We start from the raw sequence: 21,707 nt of genomic DNA, 5'->3' as shown, positions 1-21,707 counted from the left end.
TTGAACCTGTACCGTTGTTGGAGGAGGAGGAGAGAGGAAGGCCCATCTTCAATCTCGCCTTCCTGGGTCATGGACGTTAAGGACGTGGAACGGCCTAATTGCGGGAAGTCTATCTTTCACTCTTGGTACTCCTGCGGTCTCTGGGGTTGAAAGTCCCACCAGGGCCCACGCCGCTATAGGGGCGGGTTCGGTTCTGGAATTCTGATTGGTGTGTATCTAGCCGAAGACCCGCCCCTACTGGATCCCTAATGGCTGGGAGACTGGGAGGTGCAGCTTAACTCTTAGCTAAAATAAGGAGGCGGGACTGTACTCAGTGGGAACGTGGATTGGCCAGAAGGAGGATCCTTGCGGCTTCTGAGAGTTCTGGTTGGTTTATACGCGCTTGCGTCAGTAACATGGGGCGGAAGTGCCTCCTAGTGGAGGTGGGGTGGGAGTAAGGGTGTTGAATCTGGAAATTGGAGGGGAGACGGTGGACGGTCAGTTTGGGGGAGTAACCGAGGGGCAAAGATGAGTGTCCAAGAGGGCTGAGATTTGGGGTCCGGGGAAGCGCAGAGTCGGACTCGGAGGGAGCTCTGTGTGAAATCCTCACAGACCCAGACGGGCGCCTGAAGGGTCCAGAGCGGGGTGATCCGAGGAGAGGCTCAGGTTGGGGTTAGCTGGAGCAGGCGATCGGACAGAGCCGAGTTCGGGGGAGGGTCGGAGAGGGGCTCTGAGAGCCGCGCGCAGGGCCGAGAGTGGGTCCCCAAGTTAAGCTGGGGGGCTTGCATGTGGAGACTTTGTGAAAGCCACCCTGCGGCGGGCTAGAGGAGAGAAGGCAGGTGTGTACTTTGGTGGCTCTAAGTGAACACAGATGTGGAGGAGCCTACTAGAACCCGCCCCCAGGGGGGACCTTGCGGGAGGGGGGTCATGGCTTTTGAGACGCTGTGTTTGAGAGATCTGGGTTCTCCTAGGAGAGCTGAGGTGAAGCCGAGCCCTTAATGGATCAGAAGGCTGGATCACAGGATGGGAGATTTAGCAACTGCGGTCTGTCCTTCCTCTCCACAGGACTGTGCCATGGAGGAGCACGCCCGGGTCCCAGCCCTGGAACCATTCAGAGTGGAACAGGTTCTCAGGACTGGGGAGAGCAGAGGGTGAAGATGGGGGGGGGGCGGCTAGAGAGAGGGACATGGGAGTGAGGTGGAATAGGCCAGGCTGACTCCTGGGTCCTTGGGTTGGAACTGCCTCCTTCCTCCAAATTCATTTTCACCTTCATAGTCCATTCCCATCCCCAACTCCACCCTTAAAATGGCCGTGGTTTCCTCCACTTAAGAATCTGGCCTGCCTGGGGCCATCCTGAGCTGTTCCAGAGAGAGAGAGGATGCTCAGAGATGAAAGGTCCCCTGTGTGGGCCAAAGGACCACATTGTCAGACTTTCTCCACCCTAGGCACCACCTGTAATCTACTATGTCCCAGACTTCATCTCCAAGGAAGAGGAGGAGTATTTGCTTCGACAGGTGACCCCAATACTCTCCTCCACTGTTTCCCACCTCTTCCCATATTTCTCTCCAACCCAGTCCCTATATGAAAGCCCCATGGGTTTCAGAGAAAGACACCTCCCCCCCCCCAGACACAATTAAGAATATGTAGGGCCAACCAGCAAGAGGGTAAAACCAAACTGATTCTTAAAAAGGAGGTGTTTACTATGCAGTTCAGACTCTCTGTACTGAGATAGCCCAATTCAGCCTCCAAAATGAGGCTGTTACTGATAACAGTCCAATGGTGCAGTCCAATGTGACTAAAGCCGTGGGAACAAGGGAGTTACAGAGCTCTTACTCCTTATGTTGAGGTATCCTTTATCTGTATAAACTGAGATAGCCCAGCTGAGATCCTTGAGATTGGAAAGTGAAGGATTCAATATTAAGCTTACTGTGCCAAGGCAGCCCCGGAATTAGTGTTACAGAGAAAACTTTTCTGTTTTTTTTTTTTTTGTTGTTTGTTTTTTTGTCCAGTTGTGGGGCTTGAACTCTGGGTCTGGGTGCTGGCCCTCAGCTCTTCAGCTCAAGGCTAGTGCTCTACCACTTGAGCCACAGCACCACTTCCGGCTTTTTTCTTTTTGCTTATGTGGTGCTGAGGAATTGAACCCAGGGCCTCGGGCATGTAAGGCAAGCGCTCTACCACTGAGCCACCTTCCCAGCCCTGAGAAAACTTTTCTGTACTAAGACCCAGACTTAGAAACAAGATTACTGAGATGGCCAGTCCATATTCTGTTCTTAAAGTTTAAGAAACAAAGAATTTAGCTGGGCCTGTAATCCTAGCTACTCAGGATGGTAAGATCTGAGGATCTCAGTTCAAAGCCAGCCTGAGCAAGGAAAGTCCGTGAGACTCTTATCTCCAATTAACTACCAGAAAACTGGAAGTGGTACTGTGGCTCACATGGTAGGGTACTAACCTAGAGTTGAAGAGCTGAGGGACAGCGCCCAAGCCCAGAGTTCAAGCCTATGATTGACAAGAAAGAAAGAAAGGAAGAAAGAAAGAAAGAAAGAAAAAAAAAAAGAAAGGAAGAATTTAGAAAGTTCTAAATTACAACACTGAGATAGCTCTTTGTATCTCAGAGCCTCGAGTTACAAAGCACACATTTTCCCTGTGTTAGGCTTGCCTGCTTCACCTTGAGTCTCAAGGTCAAGTCATCTACAAAACAATCTCTTTTTTTTTTTTTTTTTTTTTAGGGGTCCGGTCGTGGGGCCTGAACTCTGGGCCTGGGCGCTGTCCCTTAGCTCTTCAGCTCAAGGCTAGCGCTCTACCACTTGAGCCACAGCGCCACTTCCGGCTTTTTTTTTCTTTTTGCTTATGTGGTGCTGAGGAATCGAACCCAGGGCCTCATGCATGCAAGGCAAGCGCTCTACCACTGAGCCACCTTCCCAGCCCAACAGTCAATCTCTTATGCTGAGATAGCTCCAGACTTTTGGATTAGGGGATTAAATAATGTATATATTTTAGCTGGACTGAAATACCCCAGGCCGGCCTTATAACCAATCTGAGAAGGAAACCAACAAACAAACAATAGGTTTCTTAGATTGAAATTGTCCATTCTAGACCCTAGGGATCTTGGCAGATTTTAAAGTATTTTCCTTGCTGTACTGTGATAGCCCAGCTTAGCATACTCACTCCTCAGTGCAACAGGAACAAGGAGGTTCTAGAATTGAGATTATCCCACAATAACCCAGGAATCAAGAGAGTACAGACTGCTTTCTGGGCTTCAAGAACCTAGGCCTACCTGCATTCTGAGTAGATTCTGGTCAGGATTGAACACTGTGGTGTGGTCATAGAAGGCTTTGGGGCCAAAGGCCTTCCCAAGACAGAAAGCAGACAATGGCATCCTGGGAACACACTATCCTAATTTCCACCCCCTCCCCTCCCCCAGGTGAAGGTCACTATGTGGCCTGGGTGGAGAATCCCAGAGGGGTGCTCTTTGAAACTGCTTCCCCATCTCCTAGGTATTCAATGCCCCAAAGCCAAAGTGGACCCAGCTCTCTGGGAGAAAGCTACAGAACTGGGGTGAGTGTCCCTGGCTAAGGCATGAATGGTACTGAGATGTGTCTCAGGACACTAATGAGGGGTTCTTTAAGGGGTATCCATGGGAGTCTTGAGGAGTTGGGAGTATCTCACAGGGCCCGGTGGTCCAGAGAAAGCAGAAAACCTTCTAAGGGGTCCAGTGACCATCTCCAAAGGGTTGAGGATCCTCAGGGGTCTGGTGTTTTCACCCACTGGGATATCCCTAATTTGGCACTCTGGGTGCCAGGGCTTTGTAGCTGGGTTGCCCTGAGGACCCCCATTGCACTCTGCAGGTGGGCTTCCCCATCCTCGGGGGATGGTCCCTGAGAAACTACCTCCATGGCTCCAGCGCTACGTGGACAAAGTATCTGACCTCGGCCTTTTTGGGGGCCTCCCAGCCAACCATGTCCTTGTGAACCAATATCTGCCTGGGGAAGGCATTATGGTAACCACACACCCCTGCTCTGACCCCACGCTTATCACCCCTTTTTCAGAGAGAGCATTGCTCATTAAGCAGCTAGGCAATTCACCTCCCCCCTTCCCAGCCTGGGAGCCCTCTTTGGGTCCAGAGGGTGGGGGGTTGGATTCCTGCCCTGCCCAGCTCTGGTGCCCCTTCCCAGCCTCACGAGGATGGACCACTGTACTACCCGACTGTCAGCACCATCAGCCTGGGCTCCCACACGGTGTTGGACTTCTATGAACCACGGCAGCCGGAGGATGATAACCCTATAGAACAGGTAGGGCCTGAGACACTGCCCTAAACCCTCAGGGCACCCTAATACTCCATCCCCCAGGATGATCTGGTCCCTGTCTTTGAGATTATTCCTAAAACTCAGACCCCTTTCTCTGTTCCCTTGTGGGCTACACCTTCTTCCTCTCAGACACCCAATTTGCTTACCGGGTATTCTACATGCTATGGTTTTCAGTTATCCAGCACTCTGCTTGCGTGTGGAGGCCCCAACACCCCACAGATCCTGTGACCTCACATAGCTTTTGAATAGCCTGAGTTTCAAATATATCCCACTCAGGGCTCCCAGTACCTCAACACAGATTCTCTGTCTCTTTTGTGCCTGGGGCTTGAACTTTTGCTCAAGGCTAGTGCTCTACAGCTTGAGCCACAGTTCCACTTCCACTTCCAGATTTTGGTAGGTTAGTCGGAGATATGGTCTCACAGGCTGGGTGTCAGCTCACACCTGTCATTCCTAGCTGTTCAGGAGGCTGAGATCTGAGTTCAAAGCCAGCTTGGGCAGGAAAGTCTATGAGTTGTTTTTTTGTTGTTGTTTTTTTTTGGGTCCGGTCGTGGGGCCTGAACTCTGGGCCTGGGCGCTGTCCCTTAGCTCTTCAGCTCAAGGCTAGCGCTCTACCACTTGAGCCACAGCGCCACTTCCGGCTTTTATTCTTTTTGCTTATGTGGTGCTGAGGAATCGAACCCAGGGCCTCATGCATGCAAGGCAAGCGCTCTACCACTGAGCCACCTTCCCAGCCCCAAGTCTATGAGTCTTATATCCAATGAACCACCAGAAAAACGGAAGTGGCGTTGTGGTTCAAAGTGGTAAAGTGCTTGGCTTGAGCAAAAGAGTTCAGGGACCCCCCCCCCACCCCTACTACCCCCTGCCTGCAAAAAAAAAAAAAAAAAAAGTGTCTCCTGGACTGTCCTGCCTGGGCTGGCATCGAATTTTGATCCTCAGATTGCAGCCTTTTGAGTAGTTAGGATTATAGGCATGAGCCATCAGCTTATAAGCAACATGTTTCTGACACCTACCAGAGTTCACAGAAACACACACACACACCATTCATCTGTCTGTCTTCCCTTTGCCCCTCCACATGTCTGGGTCTGGGTACTCTGCCCTGCCTCCTCCTGTTGCTGGCACCTGCCTGTAATACCATGTGACATCCCGATGTCCTTAGATGCCACCCTCCCTCGGAGCCCCTGGCCTTCCTGTCCCACCACCTGGCTTTGGCTCTGCTCCAGTGTCCCCCAACACTGTGTGTGTGTGGGGGGTGCATCAGCCCTTTCTTCCCAGGAGCCCTGGTCCCCCAATGCAGTTCAGCCCCCCCTTTTGCCCCTGGGAGGGCTCGTTGGCTCTTGTCCCCTGGCCCCCTTTCCATGCACGGATTGCTCCGAACACCCACAATGCGCTCCCGCCCCACCCGCAGCCCCGGCCCCCGCCGCGCCCCGCCACCTCGCTGCTGCTGGAGCGGCGCAGCCTCCTCGTGCTGCGGGGCCCCGCGTACGCGCGCCTCCTGCACGGCATCGCCCCGGCCCGCGCCGACCTGCTGGGCCCCGACCCCGCCGCGCTGCCGCCCAACGCGGCCGCCTGCCCCTCCGCGCGGCCCGGAGCACGCCTGGAGCGCGGCACCCGCGTCTCGCTCACCATCCGCCGCGTGCCCCGCGTGCTGCGCGCCAGCCTCCTGCTCGGCAAGTGACCGCCGGGCCCCCGCGGCGCCCCTGGGCCTCAGGAGCCGCGGGGGTGACCCCACTCCAAATAAACGAAACACTAGCTTTTCTCGGTTTGGTACTTTTTTCCTTTTAGGGGAGACGGACCTTAAATGGATGGGGTAGAACCGGGGTCAGGATCCAGTGTGTGTGTGTGTGTGTGTGTGTGTGTGTGTGTGTGTGTGTGTGTGTGTGTGTGTGAGATCCAGAGTGTGTGTGTGTGTGTGGATGGGGTAGACGAGGGTCAGGATCCAGGGTGTGGATGGGGTAGACCGGTGTGTGTGTGTGTGTGTGAGATCCATCCAGGGTGTGTGTGTGTGTGTGTGTGTGTGTGTGTGTGTATGGAGTAGAGCAGGGTCAGGATCCAGGGTGTGTGTGTGTGTGTATCAGGATCCAGGGAGGGTGTGTGTGTGTGTGTGTGTGTGTGTGTCAGGATCCAGGGAGGGTGTGTGTGTGTGTGTCAGGATCCAGGGAGGGTGTGTGTGTGTGTGTGTGTGTGTGTGTGTTCCTGGGGTTTGAACTCAGGGCCTGGGGTCTTTCCCTGTTTTAGTTCAAGGATAGAGATCTAACTCCACTTCTGGATTTTTTTTTTTTTTTTTTTGGTCGGTCGTGGGGCCTGAACTCTGGGCCTGGGCGCTGTCCCTCAGCTCTTCAGCTCAAGGCTAGCGCTCTACCACTTGAGCCACAGCACCACTTCCAGCTTTTTCTGCTTATGTGGTGCTGAGGAATCGAACCCAGGGCCTCATGCATGTGAGGCAAGCACTCTACCACTGAGCCACCTTCCCAGCCCCTATTTTATGTATTTTTGTGGTAGCAAAGAATAAAACCTCATCCTGCTTCATGCAACCTAGGCAAGCTCTACCACTCAGTCTCATACCTAGATCGGTCCTGAGGCTTGAACTCGGCCTGGGCACTGTCTCTGAGCTTCTTTTTGCTCAAGGCTGGTGTTCTACCACTTGAGCCACAGTGTCATGACTTTTTTGAGTAGTTTCTTGGGGGGGGGCGGTCCAGTCCTGGGCCTGCTCTTCAGCTCAAGGCTGGTGTTCTACCACTTGAGCCACAGCGCCACTTCCGGTTTTTTTCCCCCCTGCTTATGTGGTGCTGAGGAATCGAACCCAGGGCCTCATACATGCAAGGCAAGCACTCTGCCACTGAGCCACCTTCCCAGCCCCTTGAGTAGTTTCTTAAAGATAAGAGTCTCATGGACTTCCCTGCCAGGCTGGCTTTGAACAGTGATCCTCAGATCTCAGCCTCCTGAGTAGGTAGGATTACAGATGTGAGCCACTGGGGTCCTCCAGGATCCAGGGCACTGGAGGGGATGGTGGAGGTTTTCCATCTCAAACTCCGGTGGGATGGGAGTGGTTCTGCCAGGGAGGAAGGAGTTAAGTGGCACACTATCACCTCCAATGGGCATCAGGTTACCAGAATGTGAGTCCCTCCAGGAAGGGGTGGAGCCAGGCCCAGCCTTAAGCTCTCAGCTGCCCTGGGCCTGGGTGAATCCTGCTGGGCCCTGGAGACAGCCTGGACCAAGGAAGAGGCTTTTCCGGGTTGTCCTCAACTGATCTTGTCCCCAGCCCCCAGTTATGGCATGGTGCCCACCTCAGGGCCGTAGACTCTTCTCAGAGCCCCTCAACCATCCTCCAGGAGCCCCTAGGGAGCCTGACATTGGTGGATGTGCCATGTTTCCTGCACCTGGAGAGGAGACAAGCAGGTAGGAGCTGGGGCTTCGGTCCTAAGGTGGGGGCAGAGGCAGGGGTCATTTCAGGGTAAGGGGTGCTATGCTGTGGTCACCTGGGGGATAAGATGGAAACTGAGGCACAGCAGCTCAACCAGGGTCCTATCAACCCTAACCTCTAGGCCAGTGCAGGCCCAGTTATTTTCGGATGCTCCTGGCCATGTCCAGGGTGGGGTGAGGGTCACGGAGCACATCACCAGCCCCCCACGAACATCAACAGTCTCGTCTCATGAGGACCCAGCTGGGGACAAACACCATGAGGTGAGCTTTAGTCGCCAGACCCTGCGTGCCACCCCACCTCCCCTCTGTCCACAGAACTGGCCTCTGTCTGGGGATAAGGTGGAAAATCAGGAAGGGTAGGGGCCAACTGTGGGAAGAGCCAGATTCTTCACCAGTATTGCTTTACCAATCAATGTAGAATTTCAATATTTACCCCATTTTTTCCTCCACCATCCATGCCCTAGGCTCCCTCCATATACTCGAATTTCCAAGAAAATTCAAAAGCTACATATACTTTTTTTTTTTTTTTTTTTTTTTTTTTGGTGGTAGTAGCTTTGCTAGGCAGATATTCAACCTTTGGCAAGCTTCAGTCCTTGATCTTCCTACTGATAACTTCTGTGTAGCTGGAATCACAAATGTGTGCCACCATGCCTGGCTTATTGGTTGAGATGAGGTCTTGCTAACATTTTGCCTGGGCTGGCCTAGAATGGCCATCCTCTCTCTGCCTCCTAAAGTAGCTAGGAGTATAGCCTGAGCCACCGCAGCTGGCCTGAACCTTGAATTAGAAGTCCCTTAACTCCAAGTGAAAGCCTCCCCCACCCCTACCCTGTCCACTGGCCCTAATTCAAACTCTTGTGTTTCCCAGCACCCCATCTCTAGTCTGGAGGTACTGGAGGCTGAGCAGGACAGCCTCCACCTTTGCCTGTTGGGACTGGGCCTCCGTCTGCAGGATCTGGAGCCAGGCCTTGGGCCCTGGACACTGGCCCAGAATAGGATGGTCCAGCTGCAGGTGGGAAATGGGAAACTAGGGCATGGGAGGGTGTTTGTAGCCTCAGGAGTAGGTGGAGTCCTATGATGGGAAGAGGGCTTATTACATATTCCAGGTTTCCAGAGAGGAGATGGGGGAGTGATAACTCCAGGCTCTGGGTCTCTCGGGTCCCTGGAGTCCCTGTTGAGGATGTCGAACCATATGTTCCAGAAACTACAGGCAGAGCTCCGAGGTGCAGCTGAGCGTGTGGACGCCCTTCTGGCATTTGGTGAGGGGCTGGCCCAGAGGACTGGGCCCAGGGCCTGGACATCACTGCAGCGGATTCTGAGGGCCCTGGGAGCTCACCGTGACACCATCTTCCGACGCCTCTGGCAGCTGCAGGCCCAGCTAATCAGCTATAGCCTGGTATGGCCCACCCTGGTGGTCCCCATTCGAGTCCCTGGTGCCTCAGCTCCATGGCTGCTATCTTCTGATCCAGGTATTGGAGAAAACCAGCACACTGGACCAGAACTTGGAAGTGGAGGGGGACTCAGATGAGCCAGCACCTGGTGGGGCCTGGAGGCCCTGGACACCCAGTAACTTCCCTACTCCTGTGGAGCTGGAATGGGACCCAGCTGGAGATGTTGGAGGCCTCGGGCCTTCAGGGCAAAAAACAGCCCTGACACCAAGGGCTCCCTGTGAGCTTTGTGGCCACAGGGGTCCCCAAGGTAGCGGACAAGGCCTTGAGGTGAGATCAGCCCCTCCGTAAGGACTCCACCACTCAAACAGGCATCCACAGGGCAACTTCTGTGTCTTCTAGAAGCTTCTTTCCCTTTTGAGGTGTTGGGTGTCTGACTCTTGGTGTATTTGTGATTTCCTGGCTTTCTCATATCTGTGTCTCCATGAATCTCTCCATTTCCCTTTCTCTCTTTTGTCCATTCAGACTTGGATCAGCACCCTCCACCCTAGCAGCCACACTTGCTACCTTTCTGCAAAAGACTCCAACTTTACTCATCACCTGAGATCCCCAGGGGTCCACTCAGCTCACCTTCATTCCATCTCCCCCCAGATACCATCTCTTCAGAGTCACCTGACCCTCAGCTTAGTGCTCCTTATCTTCCTATGGTTTTCCTGACTCCACTTAGCAGACTTGATATTACCATTTACCTTGTTGATTTTTGGCCTCTGGTTAGAATGTAAGCTCTGCCAAGGGCAAGATTTTGCCAGCTTCCATCCCCTGCTCCTGGAACTGAAATAGATACTCATTAAGTATTTGTTGGGCAAATGAATAAATAATTTCTCTCTTCTTGGTTTCTTCGGCTCTGTGCCTCTCTCTGTGTCCTGTGAGATCTGTGTGCTCCCCAGAATGTCACTCCCATGACACCTGCCTTCCAAGACCTTCCCCAGCCAGGTTGCAAAAGCCATATCTCTTCTCTCCCACAGGACATTCGGGCACTGGGGCTCAGCCACCAAAAACACTTAGCAGGTCACCAAAGACACTCTCTACTCCACAAGCCTCAGGTGAGTCTGTCTTTATCAAGGACTTCTAATATCACTTAGGCTCTACTTCCCCAAAGTGGCTTCCTGCTCAGCTAAGTGGCATTGTTTTACCCAGGAGGAGAGTGCCTGGGACCTACTGGCAAGCAGCCAAACCCTAGGCTGATTCTACTTACAGAGTGTGGGTCATTGGTTCAATAACCAATCAGAGAGCTCCAAAACTCCCATTGGCTAAAGCTAGGTGTCCTGCCCAATCATGAAAATGGGGAAGGTTAAGCTTTGCCTGCACCTGCAAGTCTGAAGTACAATGACTTCTGCCCCCCTCACCCAAGTTGAACCATGCAAGAAAGGAGATGGGATGGATATAGAGGGCAGGAATAGACATCCACTACACCTGGAGACAGTTCAAGTGCCTGTGGAGCTCTGGGGTGCCAGGAAAGGAAGAGGTCTTCAGTGCTAAGGCAAATGCATGCTAAGGGTCACATTTGTCCATTCCTCTGCGGGCTGCTCTACCTCAGGACAGGAAGAGGCGAGCCCCTCCCAGCATGCGGGATGTGATGCTGGAGGTGGAACCTGGGTAAGATGCTTGGGATGAACCTGGGGATGGCATGGAGGGACAGGGCTCATGGCAGTGGCCCACTCTGTATGTAATTGTCATTTCTTTCTTAGGGTCCCTGTTCCTGCTTCCAGGTGGCCTCTGACCTTGCTCCTTTTCCTCTTTTTTCTGGTGGGTACCATGTTGCTCTTGCCCATGTCTGGGGGATCCTGCTGCTCTCATGCTCCACTGGTCAGGACTCCCTACCTGGTGCTAAGCTATGTCAATGGTCTCCCTCCAGTCTGAGCACCTGGCCAGGATATGGGGAATAAACAGTCACTGTCAAAAAGGTGTGTGAAGGTACTGAGTGCTCCATCACCTGAAATCTGGGATCTGGACCCTTTTGTAGACCCCTCTGTTTTGAGCATGACACAGGAGATAAGCTATCTTGGGTTTGGTTTCCCAGACCTGGAGACAAAGATTCAAGCACAAGTCAGATTTGGGATCTCTAGGAGGGGCTGGCAGGGAATGAGGATGTGAGCCAGGGAAGAAAGCCAAAACTGGGTGGGTTAATGAACTGATTGCTGTTCTGGGAACCGGGGTGCCATCCTACTGGATGCTACCAGGAAACTATGTGGAACATACTCCCAAGCTGTTCCACCCAACAGATAAAGTTGTGGCATTGATACACCAGCCTCAATATGTCACTGAGGACTGACCCTGGATGCCTGGATTCCCCAGCACTTCTGGCCTCCCCAACCCCTTGAAAGCCCCTCTCCTTCAGGCAAAGCAGAATAGGTGCCTGTCCTAGGAAGCCAGAACAAAGTAATGTGGGTGAGCAGCCATTGGCACCAGCCCAGGTCGGATTTTCATCCACCTAGGAGCTCTGTACCATTATTATTACATACTGGGGATTGAACTCAGGACCTCATGACTGATGGGCAGGCATTCTACCACTTGAGCCATGGCACCATCCCTTTTTACTTTTTGAAAATGTGCTGGTACCAGGACTTAAATTCAGGGTTTTGAGCTTTCATTTGATTTTGTTTTTGTTTTTTTTGGGGGGTCCAGTCCTGGGGCCTGAACTCTGGGCCTGGGTGCAGTCCCTCAGCTCTTCAGCTCAAGGCTAGCACTCTACCACTTGAGCCACAGTGCCACTTCCGGCTTTTTTTTTCTGCTTATGTGGTGCTGAGGAATCGAACCCAGGGCCTCATGCATGCAAGGCAAGCGCTCTACCACTGAGCCACCTTCCCAGCCCCTGAGTTTTCATTTGAATAAGTGGCTGTCTGGCTCTCTACCACTTGCCCCACACTTCCAATACAGTATTTTGCTGGTTGATGGGAGATAGTCTCTCAGACTTTTCTGTCCAGATTGATTTTAAATCTTGATCCTCAGATCGCAGCCTCCTGAGTAGCTAGGATTAAAGGCGTCAGCCATTGGCTCCTGGCCTCTCCAGGGTCTTGACAACACAAAGGGTTCAGTCATGGAGATGGGGACTCCAGTCTTGAAGTTAAGGTTTGAGAAGAGGTCGGAACAGCATCAGACTCAACAACAGAGGAGTGCTATGGTGGTGTCCCGGATGTACATTTCACACAGATTCTTTTTTTTTTTTTTGGTTGTGGGGCCTGAACTCTGGGCCTGGGCGCTGTCCCTCAGCTCTTCAGCTCAAGGCTAGCGCTCTACCACTTGAGCCACAGCGTCACATCCGGCTTTTTTCTTTTTTGCTTATGTGGTGCTAAGGAATCGAACTCAGGGCCTCAGGCATGCAAGGCAAGTGCTCTACCACTAAGCCACCTTCCCAGCCCATTTCACACAGATTCTGTCTCTGAATTCTTACTACTATCCAATACTGTGGCCTCACCCTAATAGACACAAAGAACTCACACACAGGGCAAATGACTGAAACTCAGCCCTTACTGACTTTAAACAGAAATGAGAGTTTATTTCTATGAGTAATTAAGAAGTTTAGGACTTCAGACACAACTAGATCCAGGGCCACGAAGGATATATCCACTTCAGTTCTTGTTTTGGTTTCCCTCTTAAGTCTAATGGTGGCTAAAGTGGCCTTCAGGCATTCAGGCAGCCAGGTGTGGTGGTACATGCCTATAATTCCAGCACTCAGATGGTGGAAGCAGGAAGATCCTGAGTTCAAGACCAGTCTGAGTTACACAGTGAAACCTTAGAGAGAGAAAAAGACAGAACATATTCTATGCTTTCCAGTGGGGTGATCAGATCTGTAAGGAAGGCCAAATGTTATTTTTCCAAAAAGCAGAAAATAGGTATTTTATCTAATCAACTACAAATTCTGAAGAAATATATATAAGAGGTTTTCTGTTTGCTTCTGAGACAGGGTCTTGCTATACAGCTCAGGCTGACCTTGCACTCATGTTTGCCTCCACAGCACTGGAATTACTACAGGTGTGCTATCTAATTTCTCATTAAGACTTTTTTTTTTTTTTGGTCCGGTCGTGGGGCCTGAACTCTGGGCCTGGGCGCTGTCCCTCAGCTCTTTAAGCTTAAGGCTAGCGCTCTACCACTTGAGCCACAGCGCCACTTCTGGCTTTTTTCTTTTTTGCTTATGTGCTGCTGAGGAATTGAACCCAGGACCTCATGCGTGCAAGGCAAGTGCTCTACCACTGAGCCACCTTCCCAGCCCTCATTAAGACTTTTATGTAGGAAATGTAGCTGTAGCTCTCACAGTGGTAGAGTGCTAGCCTTGAGCAAAAGATCTCAGAGATAATCCCTGGGCCCGGAGTTCAAGCCCCAAAACTGACAAAAAAAAAAAAAAGACTTATGAAGTCTCAGAAAATAAAGGCTTTGGAAACTGGAGGCATGACTCAAGTAGTAAAGTGCCAGCTGTAAGTAAAAAAGCTGAAATGCAAGGCAAAGAGTTCTAGGCCCTATACCAGCATTACATAAATAAATGTGTTGCTTTTATAACAATGTGCTGTGAAGATCTCTAGTTCAAAAATGAGGATGCAGCTGGACGCCAGTGGCTCATGTCTATAATCCTAGCTACTTAGAAGGCTGAGATCTCGGGATCATGGTTCCAAGCTAGACAGAAGAGAAAAGTCCCTTGTCTCCAATAAACTACTCAAAAAAGCAGGAAACAGCACTGTGGCTCAAGTGGTAGAGCGCTAGCCTTGAGCACAAAAAGGCTAAGCGAGAGCACCCAGCCCTTGAGTTCAAGCCCTAGAACCCACAAAAAAAAAACAAAAACAAAGATGACAAGTGAGATACTGATCATCCCTAATCTGAAATGTCCTAAGTTATAGAGCTTTCTGCACAACAGACATGATGCCACAAATGGAAAATTGCACACCACAAAACTGTTTCCTGGGGCTGGGAAGATGGCTCAGTGGTAGAGCGCTTGCCTTGCATGCATGAGGCCCTCCTGGGTTCAATTCCTCAGCACCACATAAGCAAAAAGAAAAAAGCCAGAAGTGGCGCTGTGGCTCAAGTGATAGCCTTGAGCTGAAGAGCTGAGAGACAGCAGCCAGGCCCAGAATTCAGGCCCCATGACCAGACTCCCCCCTCCCCCCCCAAAAAAAAACTGTTTCCTAATCAATTTTTATTTATTTAGTTGTTGCTGTAGTTTTGTGTGTGTTGGTACTAGGGCTTGGACTCAGGGCCTGGGTGCTGTCCCTTAGCTTTTTTTTTTTTTTTGTCGGTCATGGGGCTTGAACTCTGGGCCTGGGCACTGTCCCTCAGCTCTTCAGCTCAAGGCGAGCGCTCTACCACTTGAGCTACAGCGCCACTTCCGGTTTTCTGGTGGTTTATTGGAGATAGGAGTCTCACGGTCTCTCCTGCCAGGGCTGGCTTTGAACCTCGATCCTCAGATCTCAGCCTCCTGAGTAGCTAGGATTATAGGCGTGAGCCACCAGCGCCCGGCTTCCCTTAGCTTTTTTGCAGAGGGGAATGGGAGTTGGGAGAGTATGATCAGCTGCTGTGACAATGTATATTTAATTCAATGGGTCATCATCACAGCCATGTGACCAAGGCAGCATGAGCACACCCATTTCATTGGTAAGGAACTTGAGGCAAGAATCACTTGCCAGTGATAGTGTAATTACAGGTAATCACTAAGGGCTGCGGCTAGGACTCCAGGCTGGCATTCCAGTTCTAGGGTTTATGCTCTTAAGTACCACTGTCCTCCCCATCCTCTCTACTTGATAGGGCCCACTGTTTTTGAACATCTACCTGCATGTGCACCTGACCCAAGAAGTCTGTCCTGGCCGGCAGCCTTGCTCAAAATCTACATCCTGGAGCTAACTGGGACTCAAGATGATGAGCCAGGGGCGAGGAAGAGGTGGGAGATGAGACTGAGAGATGTAATAGAGGCTGTATGACCCCAATCAGCCACTTTCAGAACTTTGGCTTTTACCTTGAAATGGAGCCAGCGTAGCATTAACAGGGTGGTCACCTTGGGGATGGGGATATAGCTCAGTGGTAGTGTGTATGTGCAAGGCCTTTTCCATCCCCAGCACTGCAAAACAAATGAACATCACTAAGTCAGGAACACCTGGATGAACAAAACAGGGGCTGAGAGACAAACAGGTGGCTAAAGTCTAACAGTACACAAAGCGAAGCAGATGCCACATACTAGTTTCACAGACTTGTGCTCTGGGACACTCCAGGACCTACCTGGAATTCTATAATCTTCCCACTTTGCTCCCACCAGGCCTTTATCTAAACTAGTCCTCTTACTTGGAATCCTATCATTGCTGGTCATGGTGGTACACACCCATAATCCCAGCACTTGGGAAACTGCAGCAAGGAGGATCGAGAGTTTGAGTCCAGCTTGGGCTGCCTAGTAAGACCTTGTCTCAAAACACAAAGAGATGTTGACGGCTGGGTGACAGTGGCTCGTGCCTGTATTCTTAGCAACTCAGGAGGCTGAGCTCTGGGATTCTTGGTTTGAAGCCAGCCTGGCCAGATAAGTCTATGAGACTCTTACCTCCAATCAATCACCAAAAAAGGCTGGGAAGTGGAACTGTGGCTCAAGTGGTAGAAAACAGTACTAACTAGCCTTGAACAAAAAAGCTCAGGAACAGCGCCAAAGCCCTGAATTCAAGCACCAGGAATGGGACGTATGAACATGCATGCAGAGTTATGGGGAGCACGTCTGGGCTCCCCAAGATTTTTGGGGGGGTCAGTAGATCTCAGTTTAAACACCGTCCTGCTTGTGGAGGCCCCGGGCCGCTACAAGGCCATACCCAGGACGGTGTGTCTGGGGGTGGCGGGAGGATCTGACCCGTTACCAGGCACAGGCCTGCAGCTGTTCTCAGGACCTCTCACCTTCCATCAGGTGAGTTTCCGGTGTTCCCCCAAACTGTCATGCCGCACCCCGGGCGCCACCGACCGGGGGACTCCTTCGCCGGTCATCGGGCCGGGTGTCGGGTGCCCCCGTGTGGCCGTGAGGTTCCCTCGGTCTGTGACCTTCGTCAGGTGGGGTCCCCGGGGCTCCGGCGGCGGCGTCGCCTGGCTCTTGGCCCGGGCCCCGCGGGCGCACGAAGGCGCCCATGGCCGTGGCGTGGCCCGAGCGCAGCAGCTGCAGCTGCCGGCGTCCGCGGCGGTACAGGTACTCGATGCGCAGCACATCGGACCGCGGGAGGGCGGCGTGCTGCCGGAACTCCGCCCGGATCCGCGCCTCCGCGCCCGGTTTCCCGCGGCCAGCGCGCAGCAGCTCACGGTACAAGCTCAGAATCTGTTTCTGCAGCCGACTCAGGCGACTCATGACGGCGGCTACCGAGCCGCCACCGCAGGCGACTTCCGTCCCGCGCCTTTCCAAAGTCCCTCCCCTCCCCTTCCGGTTTCCGGTGCCATCGCATTTGATTGGCTGTGGCTGCCGTGCGTTAAGGCGGCCTGGGAAAAGGGGGCGGAGTCACTGACGTTGTCCCTCTCCTAGGGCAATCTCTGTCCTTGAGCGGACTGTGGTCCGTGACATCCCTCCTGGTCCGGAGAGATTGGGGTCTAGGCGATAGGGCTCTTGGACTCTGAGGAGGAGGGCATAAGGAATCATAACTTGGGTCCTGGGAAGAGGAAGAGCTAGGGGTTCGGACTTTTGGGCCCCAAGGGCACGAAGGGCACTGGAGAGAGAAGACTGGAACAAGAATGATTTTGTTTTTATTTGATTTTTCTTTTTGTGCCGGACCCGGGGTTTGAACTCAGGGCCTGGGCGCTGTCCCTGAGCTGCTTTTGCTCAAGGCTACCGCTCTACCACTTGAGCCACACACAGCTCTACTTCCAAGCTTTTTGCTGATTCCTTGGAGATAAGAGACTCATGGATTTTCCAGCCCAGGCTGACTTTGAATCATGATCTGCAGATCTCAGCCTCCCCAGTAGCCAAGGTTATAGGGGTGAGCCACCAGTGCCCGGCTTTTGTTCTGATTTTTAAAGGAGACAGCACCTATCTTGTCCAATCTGTCTCCCATGCCCAGGATTCTGGGACCTTCCTTGCTTCAGCCCTCCTGAGTAGCTGGGACTCAGGCACGTGTCCCGGCGCCAGGGTGCAGGTATAGTTTTGTCATCAGTTATTAAAAACCATCACTGGAAGCTCTTGTGCATCCCCTCTCCTGGGGTAGAGCTGTACCCGGATCCTGGCCCTTAGGGACATGCAAAGGGATGTGGTCATGGAGTGAAATGTTGGATTGTGGCCAGTTGGACAAGCTTCTTTCTGCTGTAGAAAGACAAGCCACACAGGCGTGTGTGGTTATTTATGACTGTCTGTCAGGACTCGCCCTCTGCCAGTGGGAGTCAAATCCTGGGACAGAAGCAGAAGCTTTTTTGGAGTCCAGCAAGCCCTAAATATGTCGGTTTCCTTGACACACTTAAGGCCTATTGGGAGCATCAAATGGTTCCTGAAAGTTGGCTGGAGGCGTCCTGGTAACACTATGGGGGCCCAGGATGCTCGTGTACCATTAGCATCTGTGTTGGATAACCTTGGAGCCCTCTGACTAGAACACAAACACATCTTTGCATAACTGAATGGACAGCCACACTAAGTACCCGTCAGGGACCAGGGAGTAAAACAATCTACCTAGGGAGCTGGACTGTGGTGGCTCATGCCTGTAATCCTAGCTACTCAGGAACTGAAATCTGAGGATCATGGTTCAAAGCCAGTCCAACAAGGAAAGTCCATGAGACTCTTATCTCCATTTAACCATCAGAAAACCAGAAGTGGCTCTGTGACTCAAATGGTAGAGCTCTCACCTTGAGCTGAAAAGCTGAGGGACAGCACCCAGGCCCAGAGTTCAAGCCCCATGACCAACAAAATAAATAAATTAATAAAAATCCACATAGGGGCTCCAGTAAGACAAGTTGAATTCCCAATACAATAAAATTAACAATAATAATAAACAATAACTGGAAGAATAATATCTAAATCAAGAATGGCAAAAGTCAAATGTGGTGATCCATGTGTGCCATCCTAACTACTGAAGAGGCTGAGATTTGGAGGATCACAGTTTGAAGCCAGCCCTGTTAGAGAAGTCCAAGAGACTCTGATCTCCAATTAACCAACCAAAAGCTAGAAGTAGAGCTCTGACTCAAGGAGTAGAGCACTAGCCTCGAGCCAAAAAACAAAACAAAACAAAACTCAAGAGATGTGCTTAGGCCCCAAGTTCAAGCCTGGGGAACAACATACAAAAAAAGGAGGGGGGGTGAGAAAGGTAAGAATATCTGTAACTGGGATGCGTTCATAAGGTTTCAAAACTTTGTTCTCTATTTCATGCCTCAGCCTAGAACTTGAGTGCTGAGATTACAGGTGTGAACCACAATGCCTGATTGATTTCTTTTGTCTGTCAGTTGTAGGGCTAGAACTCAGAGCCTGGGTGTTGTCTTTGAGCTCTTTTGCTCAAGAGTAACACTCTACCACTTTGAGCCACAGCTCCACTTCTGGTTTTCTGGTGATTCATTGGAAACATGGGTCTCACTGGGACTTTTCTGCCCAGGCTGGCTTTGTATCATGATCCTCAGATCTCAGCCTGCTGAGTAGATAGCATGAAAATCTATACATTTTTTTTGCCTGTCCTGGGGCTTGAACTCATGGCTTGAGCGCTGTCCCTGAGCCTCCTTGTGCTCAAGGCTAGTGCTATACCACTTGAACCACAGCACCACTTCTGGCTTTTTCTGTTTATGTAGTACTGAGGAATCGAACCCAGGGTTTCATGCATACAAGGCAAGCCTCTTCCACTAAGCCACCTTCCCAGCCCATAACTTAACTTTCCTTCCTTCCTTCCTTTCTTCTTTCTTTCTTCCTTTTTTTTGTCAGTCATGACTCGAGCTCTGAGCCTGGGTGCTGTCCTTGAGCTCTTCAGCTTAAGGCTAGTGCTCTATCACTTGAGGCACAGCGCCACTTCCAGTTTTCTGGTGGTTAATTGGAGATAAGAGTCTCATGGACTTTCCCACCTAGGCTTTGAACCACAACCCTTAGATCTCAGCCTTCTGAGTAGCTAGGATTATAGGTGTGAGCCACCAGTGCCTGGCTCTATTTTTTAAATAGTGATTATCTAGAGGCTTTTTTGATCTAGAGCTGAGCTCTAAGAGTTCTCAAGACCTGTCAATATTGTCAATTCCAGTGATGGCAGATATATTGCTCTTCTGACCTCTTTCTCTTGATGTGGCCATCTCTCCCTCTCTCCCTTCTGGGTTTCATCGTCCATGTTTTTCCTACCAAGTGGGCCTTTATCTCCAAGACATGAAGGTCTTTATCCTCCAATGGATTAAAGGGGCTGCAAAACTATTTCTCCTGCTCAGAGTCCATCTGTTCTTTTCTTTTTTTTGGTCATGGAGCTTGAACTCTGGGCTTGGGCACCGTCCTTCAGCTCTTCAGCTCTTCAGCTCTTCAGCTCAAGGATAGCACTCTACCACTTGAGCCACAGCTCTACTTCTGGTTTTCTGGTGGTGAATTGGAGATAAGAGTTTCACGGACTTTCCTGTCTGGACTGGCTTTGCTGTGATCCTCAGATCTCAGCCTCCTGAGTAGCTAGGATTACAGGCAAGAGCCACCAGTGTCTAGCTGATTTCATAGTTATATTTCCACAAAATTTGTTTTGTCATAACTGTACTGGGGAGTAACACAGGGCCTCTCCCATACTACACAACTGCTCTACCATTTAAGCCACACCGCTCAGCCTTTTTGGTTTTATTTTGATTTTCAGACAAGGTCTTGATACCTCACACAATCCTCAAATTCACCATCCTCCTGTCTCTGGCTCCTGAGTAGTTGGGATTACAGATGTGTGATACCACACATAAATACACAGTCTTCTCTTTTTCTTCCTCCCTTTCTCCCTCCCTTCCTTCTCCTCCCTCCTCCTCCTCCTCCTCTTCCTCCTCCTCCTCCTCCTTCTTTTTGTTGGTCATGGGGCTTGAACTCCGGGTTTGGGCACTGACCCTCAGCTCTTCAGCTCAAGGTGAACGCTCTATCACTTTAGCCACAGAGCCACTTCTGGTTTTCTGGTGGTTAATTGGAAATAAGAGTCTCACTGACTTTCGTGCCAGGGCTAGCTTTGAACCTCAATCCTCAGATCTCAGCCTCCTGAGTAGCTGGGATTACATGCATGAGCCACAAGCACTCTTCTTTTTTATTTTTGGCAATAAGAGGTTTAAACTGAAGGCCTCTCACTTATTCAACTAGTGTCCTATTACTTGACCCACATTTCCAGCCTGACTTTTTTTTTTTGTCAGTGGTAGGGCTTGGAACTATGAGCCTGGATGCTGTCCCTCAGTTCTTCAGCTCAAAGTGAGAGCTCTAGCACTTGAGCCACAGTGCCACTTGTGGTTTTCTGGTGGTTAATGGGAGATAAGAGCCTCATGGACTTTCCTGCCCCAGCTGGCTTTGAACTGTGATCCTCAGATCTCAGCCTCCTGAGTACCTAGGATTATAGGCATGAGCCACAAGCACTTAGCCAGCCTGACTTTTCTTTTCTTTTCTTTTTTTCTGGTTGTGGGGCCTGAACTCTGGGTCTGGGCGCTGTCCCTCAGCTCTTCAGCTCAAGGCTAGTGCTCTACCACTTGAGCCGGAGCTCCACTTCTAGTTTTTTTCTGCATATGTGGTGCTGAGGAATTGAATCCAGGGCCTCATGTGTGCAAGGCAAGCACTCTACCACTGAGCCAACTTCCTGGCCCCAGCCTGACTTTTTGCTGGTTATTTTGGAAATTGTATCCTGCCTGCTGCCTTTGAACCACAAGCCTCTGAATCAGCATTTTGAGTAGCTAGGCACCCAGCTCCTTCCAATTTCCTTCTCCTTCTCCTTCTTCTTCTGTCAGTCCTGGGAGTTGAACTCAGCATCTTGGCACTGCCTCTGAGCTTCTTTTGCTCAAGGTTAGCACTCTACCACTTGAGCCAAAACATTGTTTCTGGCCTTTTCTGTGTATGTGGTACTGAGGAATCGAACCCAGGGCTTCAAGCACTCTACCTCTGAGCCACATTTCCAGCCTCTTCTTTTTTTCTTCCTTCCTTCCTTCTTTTTCCTCCTGCTGCAATCCCAAGACATTGTGCTTTGTGTGCTCTGCTATTGAACTCCAGCTCCAGTCTCCATCCTCTTAATGAATAAATTAAGAGACAAGGTTTTGCTATGCAGCCCTTGAACTCTCCATCCTCCTGAGAGTGCTGCGATTACAGGCATAGATCACCATGCTCAGCTCTCCAATATGTAAAGGGGGCTGATTCCAAAACCAGGTTCCAGGCAGAAGTAAGTACAAGCCTCAGTGCTGGCCAATCAGATTATTCTTTCTTCCTCTGGGCCAGCATGATTTGCCAGCAAAGCTTAGGGGAATCAACCAATGGGGAAAGGGTGTCAGGGTTTGGAGCTGGGAGGAGTGTGGGCTGGGAAGATAGACAGTTTGAAGTTGCTGAACCTTGCCCATACCACAAGAAGGAGGGAGACTCCGCTTGAGAACAGAGTTAACAGAAAGAAGGAGGAGAGGAAAGAGCCAGACTGAGAAAACAGATTGCTCAGATTTCTCTTCTCATTTTATTTTATTGGAGCTCTTACTGCAG

General features: G+C 51.1%; 3 protein-coding genes across 8 annotated transcripts; 2 read left to right on the top strand and 1 right to left on the bottom strand.

Annotated features, from left to right (window-relative positions):
- Nucleotides 1–388: 388 nt before the first annotated feature.
- Nucleotides 389–6,026, top strand: Alkbh6 (alkB homolog 6). 5 transcript variants are annotated; one of them, XM_069999075.1, is made up of 7 exons: nt 389–476; nt 951–1,104; nt 1,425–1,493; nt 3,474–3,534; nt 3,825–3,976; nt 4,152–4,268; nt 5,689–6,026. In XM_069999075.1, the coding sequence occupies exons 2-7, from the start codon at nt 1,003–1,005 to the stop codon at nt 5,956–5,958; spliced, it is 771 nt and encodes a 256-aa protein (XP_069855176.1). In that variant the 5' UTR covers nt 389–476; nt 951–1,002; the 3' UTR covers nt 5,959–6,026. The 5 variants fall into 5 exon arrangements, with proteins under 5 accessions (XP_069855176.1, XP_069855179.1, XP_069855178.1 ...); XM_069999077.1 differs by having other exon boundaries at nt 392–476; nt 1,045–1,104; XM_069999076.1 differs by lacking the exon at nt 389–476 and adding an exon at nt 671–818.
- Nucleotides 6,027–7,466: 1,440 nt separating this feature from the next.
- Syne4 (spectrin repeat containing nuclear envelope family member 4) lies at nt 7,467–11,022 on the top strand. Its single transcript, XM_069999073.1, has 8 exons — nt 7,467–7,679; nt 7,826–7,964; nt 8,569–8,712; nt 8,902–9,096; nt 9,170–9,418; nt 10,114–10,191; nt 10,686–10,744; nt 10,837–11,022. Exons 1-8 carry the CDS (start codon nt 7,552–7,554, stop codon nt 11,006–11,008), a joined length of 1,164 nt encoding a protein of 387 aa, XP_069855174.1. The 5' UTR covers nt 7,467–7,551; the 3' UTR covers nt 11,009–11,022.
- A 1,597-nt stretch (nt 11,023–12,619) lies between these two features.
- Nucleotides 12,620–16,488, bottom strand: Sdhaf1 (succinate dehydrogenase complex assembly factor 1). 2 transcript variants are annotated; one of them, XR_011367358.1, is made up of 3 exons: nt 16,001–16,488; nt 15,087–15,188; nt 12,620–12,880 (listed from the first exon to the last, which is right to left on the bottom strand). XR_011367358.1 is itself a non-coding variant. In XM_069999072.1 (2 exons), exon 1 carries the CDS (start codon nt 16,437–16,439, stop codon nt 16,038–16,040), a length of 402 nt encoding a protein of 133 aa, XP_069855173.1. In that variant the 5' UTR covers nt 16,440–16,488; the 3' UTR covers nt 12,620–12,880; nt 16,001–16,037. The 2 variants fall into 2 exon arrangements, 1 of the variants encoding a protein (XP_069855173.1); XM_069999072.1 differs by lacking the exon at nt 15,087–15,188.
- Nucleotides 16,489–21,707: the final 5,219 nt, after the last annotated feature.

Source organism: Dipodomys merriami, unplaced genomic scaffold (genome assembly GCF_024711535.1).
Source record: "Dipodomys merriami isolate MVZ:Mamm:240054 unplaced genomic scaffold, mDipMer1.0.p SCAF_52, whole genome shotgun sequence".
Taxonomy (NCBI): Eukaryota; Metazoa; Chordata; class Mammalia; order Rodentia; family Heteromyidae; genus Dipodomys; species Dipodomys merriami.
Note: the sequence above shows the minus strand (reverse complement) of the source record. Positions and strands in the feature narration are given on the sequence as shown.

Coding starts and splice junctions, on each gene's coding strand:
- Alkbh6 (XM_069999075.1), top strand. CDS start 1,003: ATGGGAGATTTAGCAACTGCGGTCTGTCCTTCCTCTCCACAGGACTGT. Junction 1,494..3,473: donor AGGAGTATTTGCTTCGACAG/GTGACCCCAATA, acceptor CCCATCTCCTAG/GTATTCAATGCCCCAAAGCC. Junction 3,977..4,151: donor TGCCTGGGGAAGGCATTATG/GTAACCACACAC, acceptor GCCCCTTCCCAG/CCTCACGAGGATGGACCACT.
- Syne4 (XM_069999073.1), top strand. CDS start 7,552: ATGGCATGGTGCCCACCTCAGGGCCGTAGACTCTTCTCAGAGCCCCTC. Junction 8,713..8,901: donor ATAGGATGGTCCAGCTGCAG/GTGGGAAATGGG, acceptor CATATGTTCCAG/AAACTACAGGCAGAGCTCCG. Junction 9,097..9,169: donor AGCTAATCAGCTATAGCCTG/GTATGGCCCACC, acceptor CTTCTGATCCAG/GTATTGGAGAAAACCAGCAC.
- Sdhaf1 (XM_069999072.1), bottom strand. CDS start 16,439: ATGAGTCGCCTGAGTCGGCTGCAGAAACAGATTCTGAGCTTGTACCGT.